Source organism: Callospermophilus lateralis, chromosome 6 (genome assembly GCF_048772815.1).
Source record: "Callospermophilus lateralis isolate mCalLat2 chromosome 6, mCalLat2.hap1, whole genome shotgun sequence".
Lineage (NCBI taxonomy): Eukaryota > Metazoa > Chordata > Mammalia > Rodentia > Sciuridae > Callospermophilus > Callospermophilus lateralis.
In genome coordinates, this window is record NC_135310.1 from 98,912,037 (window position 1) to 98,923,737 (window position 11,701).

Consider the following 11,701-nt stretch of genomic DNA (forward strand, 5'->3'; position numbering starts at 1 on the left):
GGCAAAGATCAACTATGAATGTCCTTAGTATATCTAACTTGGCATCTTTTTTTTTTTTTTCTTTTTACCCCTACCCCCAACTAACTTGGCATCTTTTGTACAGAAAATTCTGCTCAATGTTGTTTGCACTGAGGAATATGGATATATAAAATCAATCTGAATATTTTTTGTGATTTCTATTTCTAATAGAAATTGAGTTGAAGTATTTGTTTCACAGTATTTGTGGAAGTTGTGCTCAAAAGCACTAGTTAATTTTAACAAAGTTGTGCTATACTTCATTTATAAAAGAAGGATCAATACATTGGTCAGCCTTGTTAGTAAGCAAGATGCAAATTAAATTCAGGTGTTTTAATCTAATCTAGAAAAATTTAAGGCTCAATGCTAGAATTTCAGTGAAATAACTATACTTTAATTACTGAAGACAGACATATTTCTGAATTCTTTGTATAAAAGTTATCAATTTAGGCCATGAAAATCTATATACCTTTTGACCCAATAAATCCACCTGCTGAGAATTTGTACAAAAATCAGAAACAAAAGATAAAGCTTAGTTAAGCTGCAGTAATAGCAACAAGTTGGACCACTACACAAAATAGAGCTTTTGAAACTGCAATTAAGCAGCCTTTATAGTGGCTTAAAGGAAGAAAAAAATAAAAGGCAAGGTTCAACACTGAAATTTTAGACAACTAATGCATTTGAGAGATCAAGTGGATATATAATTGTTCAACTGTTGCAAAATTAAAGCTGCTTTTTCTCACGTTGCCATGTACATACAAAATACATTCATACCATGAGATGCACAAATCTTAAAAACAAAATAATCATGTAAATTCAGGTAAAAGTCCTTATGTTGTGATTCCTTTTATCCCTCTAAGCACAGTATTTAGTACTTGAGTGTACTGCGTGTGTGCATGTGGGGGGGTGTACATACATGCACATGTGTGTACTGTTAGGGTAAGGAATTTCTAGCTAACTAAATGCTCATGTGCCTGTGTGTTTCCATGCCAGACAAAGTCCAGGAATGCTTTAACCCTGGCTGAATACATTTTTTTCTACATACTATGTATTCATTCATCCACAAAATAGTAAAATATATAGTGCTAGATCCTAGTACAAGATAAGAATTCAATCTAAAAACTTCTAGATAATTAAAATACTTTAAATTTTAATTATTATTTGCAAAAATGTTAACACTGGAGTATTTTCCTCACCTGAAACAACTGTATCAAGTAAGTGGTTATACCTGACAAAGAACCAAAATAGCATCTTATTATTTTTATATCATCATTTGTAGGTACCCTTAGGTTTCAAGACTACTTAAATTTGCTTTCAGCATTTTGTTGCAGAGTTTTAGAACCAGCTCCTTTAGAATGCTCCAATAGCTTGATGGCCTTGTCAGAATTTTCAATATTTCTAAGCAAAGTCTCTAATCTTCTCTTAATTTTCTTCTGATCTTCAAGAGCACAGCCAATTACTATAGATTGAAATTTTTGATCAACTGGCCCAGGTGGCACCTCAGACAAACAAGCACTGTAGAGTGACATTAAATGATTCTTGGCATTTCCCAAATCATCCAGAAACTTATTGACCACCTCATCTATAATCCTTGTGGCATGCTTTAGGGATTCTTGCTGTTGGGGATTTCTAATTGTTTCTACTGAAACTTCAACGGTGAGGGTTCGTCCCATCAAACGGTTTGCAGTCAGATTTAATTCTTCTCTTTCTCCTAAACATAAAAAGTTTTGAAATATCAATCAATATGGGACACAAGCTTATTCATGTCAAGAACACTAAGGCATTCATTTATGGCTAGATTTATTTTCTATAAGAACTTGTGCTGTGAAAATTTTAAGGTGAAGACTAAAACTACAGCATGTAAGATTAACAGACGAAATACTAGAGTCGCAGAATACCTTCCTTTGAAAATCTGACAGTGTACCAAATGATTTCTCAGGTTCACATGTCTGCACAAGTGTGTGCAGGTTTGTGTCTGAGATGAAGAACAATCACATCATTGTGAGCAAGGAGCATAACTAGGGTTTGTGCTGGGTAGGGCTGTGGTGATGAGACTGTCCCATATGAGAGTGTGCAGGTGTGGCCAAGGAGTCAGAGCCATGACAGTAGAGAAGAAGCTGGCCTCAAAACCAAGCACTGACTTCATCCCCTCCAGGCAGTCTGAGGAAGATCAGAGGTCCCCAATCATGGCTGGCACAAGGAGGCAATGATGGTAAACAGGGCTCTGTCAACAGTGCACTATATGAAAAAGCCCATGATCTCCTCTTTGTCTTATAACCTCATTCCTAACTCATGACCTTGGGCCACAATAATGAAGAGACAAACTAGATCATGACCCACTGTGGATGTTTACCAGTTTGGATATGAAGTTAAGCTTACTGTTCTATGACCCACTGGCTTACCCCGTGGAGCACCAAAGGAACCCAGTTGGGAATCCAATGCCAAGGGAAGAACACCCCAGGGCCCTATTCCTCCACAGGCAGTGGCGTTCTTCAAATGAAGAGGACAGCACATCAGTGTCTTCTTTTGGTCCTGTAATGTACCTTTCCTCTGAATTTTCTCCATTTCCTCTCTAACTTACACCTCAATTCATCTCTTTTTTGCTCTCCTCTGCCTCCACTTTCCCCTTTATTCTCTGCTTTATCCTCTGCTTTCCCGAGTCCAGGAACTTGGAAAAATTGAAGTTAAGAGTGTGAACCTGACAGGATGGCCTTACGGCTTGGGCCCCACTCTTCCGGAGCTTTCAGACCTTTTCCAGATCCTGGGGTAGGCAGCACATAGGAACAATGATCTCTACATAAGTGGCTGCTGTAACTGACAGCCACAGCTGCTCTATGTAGCTCATGTACGCATACCAGAAGTCAGGCAAAAACTGGCCCATGCTTATCACAAATCCCCTAAAGCAGTGTAAGAGAGGAGCCCCCTTCTGTGGAAATGGCTCTCACCGTCACTGATCTGCCTCATGTCCTGGCTATTTTGGATACTGTGGATCATTTCCAAGAGGATTTCTTTCTCTTGCTCAACAGCAGTTGCTGCTTCTCTTAAAGCTTCAACCCTATGTAAATTGGGAAAACAAAACAGTCATTAATTACATGGACGGTGTTCTTTTTATTAATTTTCTTCATTTTCTCATTCAATCCAAGTCAGTCTTAAAGGTCATTAGGAATGTATTTTAAAATTTCTTTAGACCTTTTTAAACATTTCATTTTTCTACTTTTTAAAATTCATTTACTTCATCCCACTTTCATCTCTGCCCATAGAACAATTATTCTATTTGTTGTTTCTCTGTTATTACAAAATCTGTATTATTTGTATATTTGCATATTTCAAATTTATACCTTATCCCATTTTTTAAATTTCCATTTTGTTCAGAATCATCCAGGATTTTGGGTGTATGTCTAAGCAGTAGCTTCTAATTACTGCATATGTATAAACATCTGATGTTGCCTGTCCATTCCCAGAGATGGGCACTCAGATTGTCTACCATCTTCTCATTAAGGCAATAAAGTTGACAACATGTCCCCTATGGGCCTGAGAATTTGCATATTAATTTCTGGTTGGCAACAGATATTGCAATACCTGCTTTCATCTTGTCATATGTGAACCTAGTCTGGGATTGCCTTCATTTGAGATCCTGGGTTTTTTTTTTTTTTTTTTTTTTTCTGAGATGCTAAGTTGCTCAGGCTGATCTCCAACTCAAAAGCCTCTTGCCTCAGCCTCCCCAACAGCTGGGATTTTACACATATGCCACAATGCCCAGTTATGAGGTCCTTATGATGATGGGTTGGGTTAGTCTCTCGTTTGTGGTTTATGCTTTGAAGTTTTGTTTAAGGCCTTTCCCACCCCTAGGTCATAAAATACTTTGCTCCATTAAGTTCATAGTTTTATCTTTCTCATATTCATTTAATCCACTAGAACCCATTCTTATATGTGGTTACATAAATATTTTATTTTTATCCAAATAGACATTTCCCCTCAAATTATTTACCACACAATTCATCTTTCCCTACAATTTGTGTTATTTCTGAAATCTGTATTCCATATATTAGTGTATTTAACTGTTTTTATACCAACACCCATTTAAAATTTTTTTTAATTATACATGGATGCAATATCTGTTTTATGTATTTATTTTTATGTGGTGCTGAAAATTGAACCCAGTGCCTCACATTTGTGAGGCAAACACTCTGCTACTGAGCCATAACCCCAGTCTTGCATTTTGCCTTAATATTTGGTAGAGTAGCCTCCCCCAACTGCCCAATTTTCTTCAAAGATAACTTAGCTATTTAATGGGACCTTTTTCCATTGTACAAACTGTTCAGTAAGTTTATTGGGTTCTAAAAAAAATTGGGAGAAATTTGACATCTTTATAATAAGAGTCATTTCACTCAGGGGTATGATACATCTCTTCATTTAGACCTTCTACATTCTTTATTAGAAAAATTCTAATAAATTGAAAAATTCTCCATAGTAGCCTTGTTGACTCTTGAGTGTTCTAGATACATTGTAGATATCGTTGATGTTGTGGATAACTCCAATTACATTTCTAATCAATGACTGTTAGTTCAAAAAATGCTGTTTTTATAGGTTCAAGATTGTAACTGGAATCCTTGATTTATACTTATTAATTTTAATGGTGTCTGTTGATTCTCTTGGTTCTTCTAGGATGATGATCATATCATTGGCCAAAAAAAAAAAAAGTAAGACCGCTTGTGTCTTCTGCTTTCCAATCCAAATAGTTCTTGTTTTTTCCTTTGTAGTACTAAGGTCCTTTGGTACTATATGAAATGGTAGTGGTGCTGGGAGCATCTTTTGTCTTTTTCACAGATTTAAAGGCAAGCTTTGGTAGGTTTTTGGTATAAAGCCCTGATCAAACTATAGAAGCACTTCTTTCTCCACCTCCTTCAACTAGACCCACATGCCTCCTTCACTACACAAACACAAGAACATGCCCATTCAGTAAAAAACTAGGTGGTAGAATTATGAAAGCAGGAAGAAAAAAATGACATGTTGCATAATTAAAAGTTGTCTGACATTTGCTTTTGAAAGGTTACGGTAACTAAGGTAACAAATCTTGTAAAATGACAGTGTCAGACTTATCCTCAGAATTTGGATGATCCTAGAAATACAAGATCATGGGAGATCTACCCTAGATTGTGCCTAAAGTGGGCCCAGAAGGAACAACCTCACCAATGTTTTGGCATGTCACCTCTCACCCCAACCCCGCACATGTTTTTTTTCCATCCACTCACCCACCTGTTATACCCCAAAATAGCACTGAAAGGCTGTATAACCACAGCATGGTTATTCTTCAAGATATTAAATATGTGTAGGATTCTGTGTTTATAGGAACCAGTAAAAGCAAAGAGCTGGTAGGAATCTTATGTGACAAATCTGGCTGGAAGACACAATCAAATATAATATTCCATAAAGTGGTAATAATGCAGTATCGGGCCCTCTTCCTGCACCACTCACCATTTATTCAAATATTTTACAAAGTCTCACAGATATACGTGAAAGAGACTGAGTAGCCATTAATGAAATATTTACACTAAAAACACCATGACTAATATTTAGATAACTGACACAAAAGAATCATGTGATTGGTAAATGAGAATAATAATTTTTTTTTAACACTCCTGAGTTTGTATTCACATGTAAGATGATAAAGACAGAATTGAATGCTACAAGGCAGGCTGTACATACAATAGTGAGTTTGTGGAATTGTTAACAGATTAAAAGAAAAAATTATAGAAAAAATGTAAATATGTCATATAAAGAGAAATTTTATCAGTGAATAAGACCAAATGAAATTAGCTAGAACTCTATTTATGGGGGATTTTTTTTTCAGAACAGAAAGTGCCAGGGCCTTTTCCTCGCACAAAACAGATTTGATCTCCAGCCAGTGGAGCTGAGACTGCAGAAGCTGGGTAAGAGGCCATGATGTGGGACTCATATTAGATATACTATAGAAATCCTGCCATCTTCCGGCCTGCCCGCCGTGCGGGGCCGATAGTTCCGCTCTCCGCCCTTGCCCGGGGCCCCAGCACCACCACTCGCCGGCCAGGCCTAGAGACGCCCAGCTCCTGATCTTTAAAGAACTTCTTGTACCTTTTCCCTTTCAAGGCAAAAGTAAACTGCCATTCTTCAAAATGTGGATTCCAGGGGTGTTGGCACCAGGGGCTTTTTACTTTTTACTCTTCCCTCTTCCTGCAACCTTCTTTCCCCCAACTCTTATCTACTAGGTGATCTTTTTCAAAACCCAAAGCCCCTTTGACAGGAACTGTTTCCTTAACAACTCCTCCTTCCTTTCCCTTGAGGTAATTAACACCTTTGGATTGTTCATCTGTGTAGTATAGTAGTAGCAGTAGTATTTGTACTGTTTATCAGCTAGTATAGATTTGTCTATAGCTTTTTCATTAATTCCAGAAAATTCTTAGCTATTGTATCCTTGAATATTCCTGTCTCCCTTCCAATTATTTTCTTCTGGAACTCTGGTTTCATCTCACTTGGGCCACCTCACTTTTTCCTTCATGCTTTTAGTATCTCATCTGACAACACTTCTCTTGGCGGCAAAGGGCAGTTCTGTATTTACTAACAGATCTTGGAAGCAGCTTCATGTCCAAATTGGGAAAGAACTTATCCTCACATCAAGGCTGGTCTGGGCTATGCTCTTGGAAAACTCTCCATGTTAAATCACAACCCCACCCCCCTTCAACCCCAATCCTGGGGATTGAACCCAGGAGTGCTCTACCATCCCAGCTTTTTTTTTTAATATTTATTTTTTTAGTTTTAGGTGGACACAATATCCTTATTTTATATTTATGTGGTGCTGAGGATCAAACTCAGTGCCTCATATATGCTAGGCGAGCACTCTACCACTAAGCCACAACCTCAGCCCCCAGCTTTCTTTTACTTTGAGACAGGGTCTTGCTAAGTTACCGAGACTGGCCTTGTACTTGCAATCCTCCTGCCTCAACCTCCAAAATCACTGGGATTACAGGTTGCCCCACTGAAATGGGCTTCTAAGCAGGCTTTGACAAACAAACAAACAAAAGCCCCACTTTCATCGGAATATTACTGAGGACAAAACTGGAGTGTATGCAACCTAAGGTAGTCCCCAGGTCTTGGGCACCATATAAAATTTCTGCAGTTTAGATATCAAAAAGACAAATTGGTGGGAGACTTGGGAAAGGTGCACACCTAACCTGGAGCTACTGATACATTAGCTAATAAAGTGTGCAGTGAAAACTGTCTTGTGCTGCCACTTTCTGGCTATATGGCTTTGAGTACTTATTCACTCTTGGATACAATTCCCTCACTTATGAAAAAGGGATAATGAGGAGATGGTGGCTATGACTAAATGAAGTAAAGAGGTGATGAGTTTAATGCAGTGACTGGTGCAGTGATTTAAAATATATATATATATATTTTTTTTTTTTTCATATGTATAATATGCTTAGAATTGGTGCTGGCATACATCAGCTTCACAGCAGTTATTATGTACTTACCATTACCACAAACTCATTTATTAATAACAAGAATTCGTGTTTTCATCAAATGGAGGGAAAATGGGAAATGCTCACATTATGATTTATCTGAAAGAAATAATTTCCAAAACAGTATCTTATTTGATACTCCTGCATTTTAAAAAACTGCAACAATATTCCCTTAATATTTTGGGCAATATGAAAAAATTGAAGGGTTTTTCTAATCATTAAAATATTAAAGTTTGGGCTGGGACTATAACCTAGCACAGTGAGGGACTGAGTTTGAGCCCCAGCACCACATAAAAATAAATAAATAAGATAAAGGCATTGTGTTCATCTACAACTAAAAATATATTTTTTTAACGTTAAAGTTCATTCACTATCAAGATACTGGTATAAAAAAGGGATGGATATTTTCGTGTTAATAGCCACTCATCAGTAACGAGGCCTCAGGCAAGTCATTTAATCCCTCTAGACCTTAGTTCCCTCATTTCTAAGAGAGAATAATATGTGCCCTCCTCCTACCTCAAAGGTTTCTAAGTTTTCAATGACAATTTTTATGGAAGGTGTTCTTTTAAATTATAGGCTGTTATGCAGCATTAACTATGATGTTATCTTGCTTTTTGAGTCCTGGAACATTCACACACCATGACAGACTTTAAGTGCTGAGAAACTTTAAGCCACAGGAATGATACACTTCATCTCCTGCCCAACCCTTCATTTCCCAGCTGTGCCCACAGCTGATGTGACAAAGGAAGGAATGACTATGATTAGTTTGGGGGACTGTGACAAAAGCCAATCTCCCTATTTCCCCTCTGCCAGTCTCTAATACCCATCCCCTAAACATTTTCCTTTTCTCCCTGGGCCTTCTAGGAGTCACTATGCCTGTCACAGAGTGGGTATTTAGTGTTTATTGGATGGAAGTTTAATATAATTTTCATCTTTTTTAGTAAAATCATATATCCATTCATACACCAACCCAAAATTATGGAACAGGACATATTTAAGAAAATTCAGGCACAAAGTGTTAGAGCCTGGAGAGCCAGTCTTCCACTGTTCCAATTTGAAGTCCACTACTCTTTAGCTGTGTGACTTTAGACAAGTCATCTATGTGTTAGCCTCAATTTCTCATCCGTAGATTGGAGATAATAGCATGGGGCATTATATATAGATATTTAGACAGTGCTCATTAAATAAGTAAATGTTAACATATTATTTCTAAGTTATTATTACTGTTAGAAATAACAATAATAAGCAGGGTGTCTTGAGCCACAGGCAAATGTGAACTTCAGATTCCACAGAATTGGTTTATTAAGAGGAAGCAGTAAAGGAGATGAACTGACGGGGGAAAAAGATTTTTAAAGGCTAGTGTAGTAAAATATTAGAAACCAATGGCAAGTTTTAAGTCTTAAGACTTTAAGTTTTACATGGCCAAACAATTTAAGGCATTTTAAACATCTTATAGGCCAGTTTATACCCTAAGTCATAGAGCATTTGGTATAATCCTGTTTTTAGTTTCATAGATGGAAGAAGTTTCTTCCACAACCAGCAGAATCAGTGTGGCTGAGGAATTAGGTACAGACTACACTGTTTACCCAGCCTACTACTTTAAAGTCATAATTAATATGAAATCAAAGTAGAAAAGCAAAATTACATATAAGTTTCATGTGTTTTTCTAAAAGTCAATCTCCCCCTGGGTACAAGTCTAGTTTTTAATAGTGTAGGGGTCTGTGACACTGCCCTTATAGCTTCAAAAAGGGAAAAAAGCATTAATGGGAGCAGCATTAGCATTTTTCTGTTTTTGCTTACCTTCTGAAATACTTCTTTACTTTTCAGTATTACTTTTTTAAAGGAAGAATAAAAAATTCCTTAAAATGGACAATTAGACACATATTAATTAGGTTTTCCTCTTTGGTGCAAGTGTTAAGCAAATTATTTTCATTAATTAAACATTAGAATACAATAATACTCCAAATCAGAGGTTTGCTTTTAAAAAGAAGCACTCGAGTACTTTTGTACATACCACATACATGGGAGGCATTAATTCAAGTTTGAGTACAATGACTCAGCTTGAAGCAAAGAGGCGAAAACATCCTCCTCAAGGCTTTAAGAAAAAGTTTTCTTTCTGACTATCCAAGAGAGACTGAAATGATTGAGAATATTCTCAAAGATATAAAGACTGTGGATCACTGCTACAAGAAAAGAACTATTCCTCAGAAGGCTTTTGATCAGTAGCTGGGGCCACTGATCTGTGGTTCCCCAATTTTGCTCCACTTTCTCTGCCAGTTGAGCGGGTGAGTTGATATTTTTGTGAGATCCCTTAAACAGCATTACCTCTCCCTTCCATTTGTCTCATTTTGAGCAAATCCCCAGAACCAGGTGCAGGGCCCTAGTTTCTCTATCTGGTGCAGTTCATAAAAATGCTGTGGGTGGAAAATTTCTCACTTTCTAGCACTTTTCTCCCAGGAGTAACAAATACCTAAAATGCCAGGAGATACTGCAGTTATTAATGTGTTATGTGGGGTGTTTTGGCTTATGATTATGGGGAGATAAAAACACAGGCAAGTGCTTCTTAAGCTTTCTGGCTCACATTCTCCTATCTTTATCCAGAACCTGCCAAAAAAAACTATGCAGTTTCAGGAGACTGCAGGTGCCTTAACAAGATTTTCATTATTTATACCTGCGTATAATAAAAATTTACACAATGGAGCTGGGATTGTGGCTCAGAGGGAGAGCTTTTGCTTTGCATTCGTGAGGCACTGGGTTCAATCCTCAACACCACATAAAAATAAAGATACTGTGTCCACCCATAACTAAAAAAATAAATATTTAAAAAAAATTTACACAGTAATTTCAGAGATATTTACAGGATGTTTAAAAACGTTCACATTAAGTACATAAAATTTGGCAAACACAGTTAAAGAAAAATGTTTTCAAAATTTACTAATACTCAATTATTTAGAAAATTCTAACCAATGAAATAAAGAAATTCTATACAAGTCTGATTTCTTAGTAAAACCATAAACAGGTGAAGAGACGACCTTTTCGCACTTTTAGGCCAAAGACTGGCACTTTAAAGGTGTGAGCAGTATCTTCCATGCTAGGAAGTGCTCAATAAATACTGAGACTAAGGGACTGGCTGAGTACCATACAGGAGGTTAGGGGAGTACAAGCCAACTGCGTTCATCCCTTGGTTTATCTCACCCCTCTCTAACTCTGGCTCTAGAGGGGATTCCTGGACCCCTCAACTCATCTTTCTTTTTTGCTGTCAAGTGTTTTGGAGCAAAAAAACCCCTCAAAACACACCAGGAGCCACTAGAAACTGCTGCCTCCTTTAAAAGTGCACAATTGGGAAAGAGTTAAGCTTAAGGAAGCTGGGACCACGCAGAAGGTTCTAGAAGTTCTACAGACCCAAGATGCCGTCTTAATCCCTAGTGATGTCACCATCTCTTCTGATTTTTCTGCTCTCCCAAACGCACGTCTAGGTGTATTAGTGAGAACGTGGCCACCGCGCCCACAGGTTTAGTTGAATCGGATGCATTTTTCTCTCCGACCAGGGGAGGAATATCCGCTACGAAACGAACTGCATCCTCTCCACCCACAACAAATCGCAACAAGCAGCCCGTCCCGCCGCAGCTGCCCGGGACTGGGCCCGGGACGCCCGCGGCCTCTGCCCGCGCCGCCCGCGAGGGCTCGGCGGCTCACCTGAGCTCCAGCTGGTCTAGACTCTCCAGCAGGCGGCTGGAGCGGTCGGCCATGGAGGAGGAGCGGCAGAAGCGCCCCTCGTTGGCTTTGGCGTTGATCTTCGCCTGAGCCATCTGAGCCTCCGAGGCGGGGCGGCAGAGAGGTCACCGGCCTCTCAGGCGGTGGCGAACAGAGCGCTCCCGGGGCCGCGGGCGTCGCCGTCACCGCGCGGGGCGCCCGCCTCCCTCTGACGCCCGTGGGGGCGGCCCGGGCGGACGCGCCGACTCCGCCGCTGCCGTGTGGCCAAAGAAGGACAGGAGCACCGCCTGCGGCAAGGGTACGAGTCGGGGAGGGGGCTCGCCGAGGGGCCGGTGGGGCCCGGGCCTGAGACGCCGCCAGGCCGCGGCAGAAAGGGGAGGTCCTGAGCTGGCGGCTGCCTCCCGCAGCGGATTCCGGCCGCGCAACGCGAAACCGGGGCGGGGGGCACCCCTGAACACCCAGCCTCGCTCGGG

General features: G+C 39.5%; 1 protein-coding gene across 1 annotated transcript; it reads right to left on the reverse strand.

The window, feature by feature from the left end:
• Window positions 1–1,138: 1,138 nt before the first annotated feature.
• Bag2 (BAG cochaperone 2) lies at window positions 1,139–11,435 on the reverse strand. The gene is made up of 3 exons (XM_076858539.2): window positions 11,211–11,435; window positions 2,961–3,070; window positions 1,139–1,726 (listed from the first exon to the last, which is right to left on the reverse strand). The coding sequence occupies exons 1-3, from the start codon at window positions 11,321–11,323 to the stop codon at window positions 1,314–1,316; spliced, it is 636 nt and encodes a 211-aa protein (XP_076714654.1). The 5' UTR covers window positions 11,324–11,435; the 3' UTR covers window positions 1,139–1,313.
• Between the last annotated feature and the right edge of the window lie 266 nt (window positions 11,436–11,701).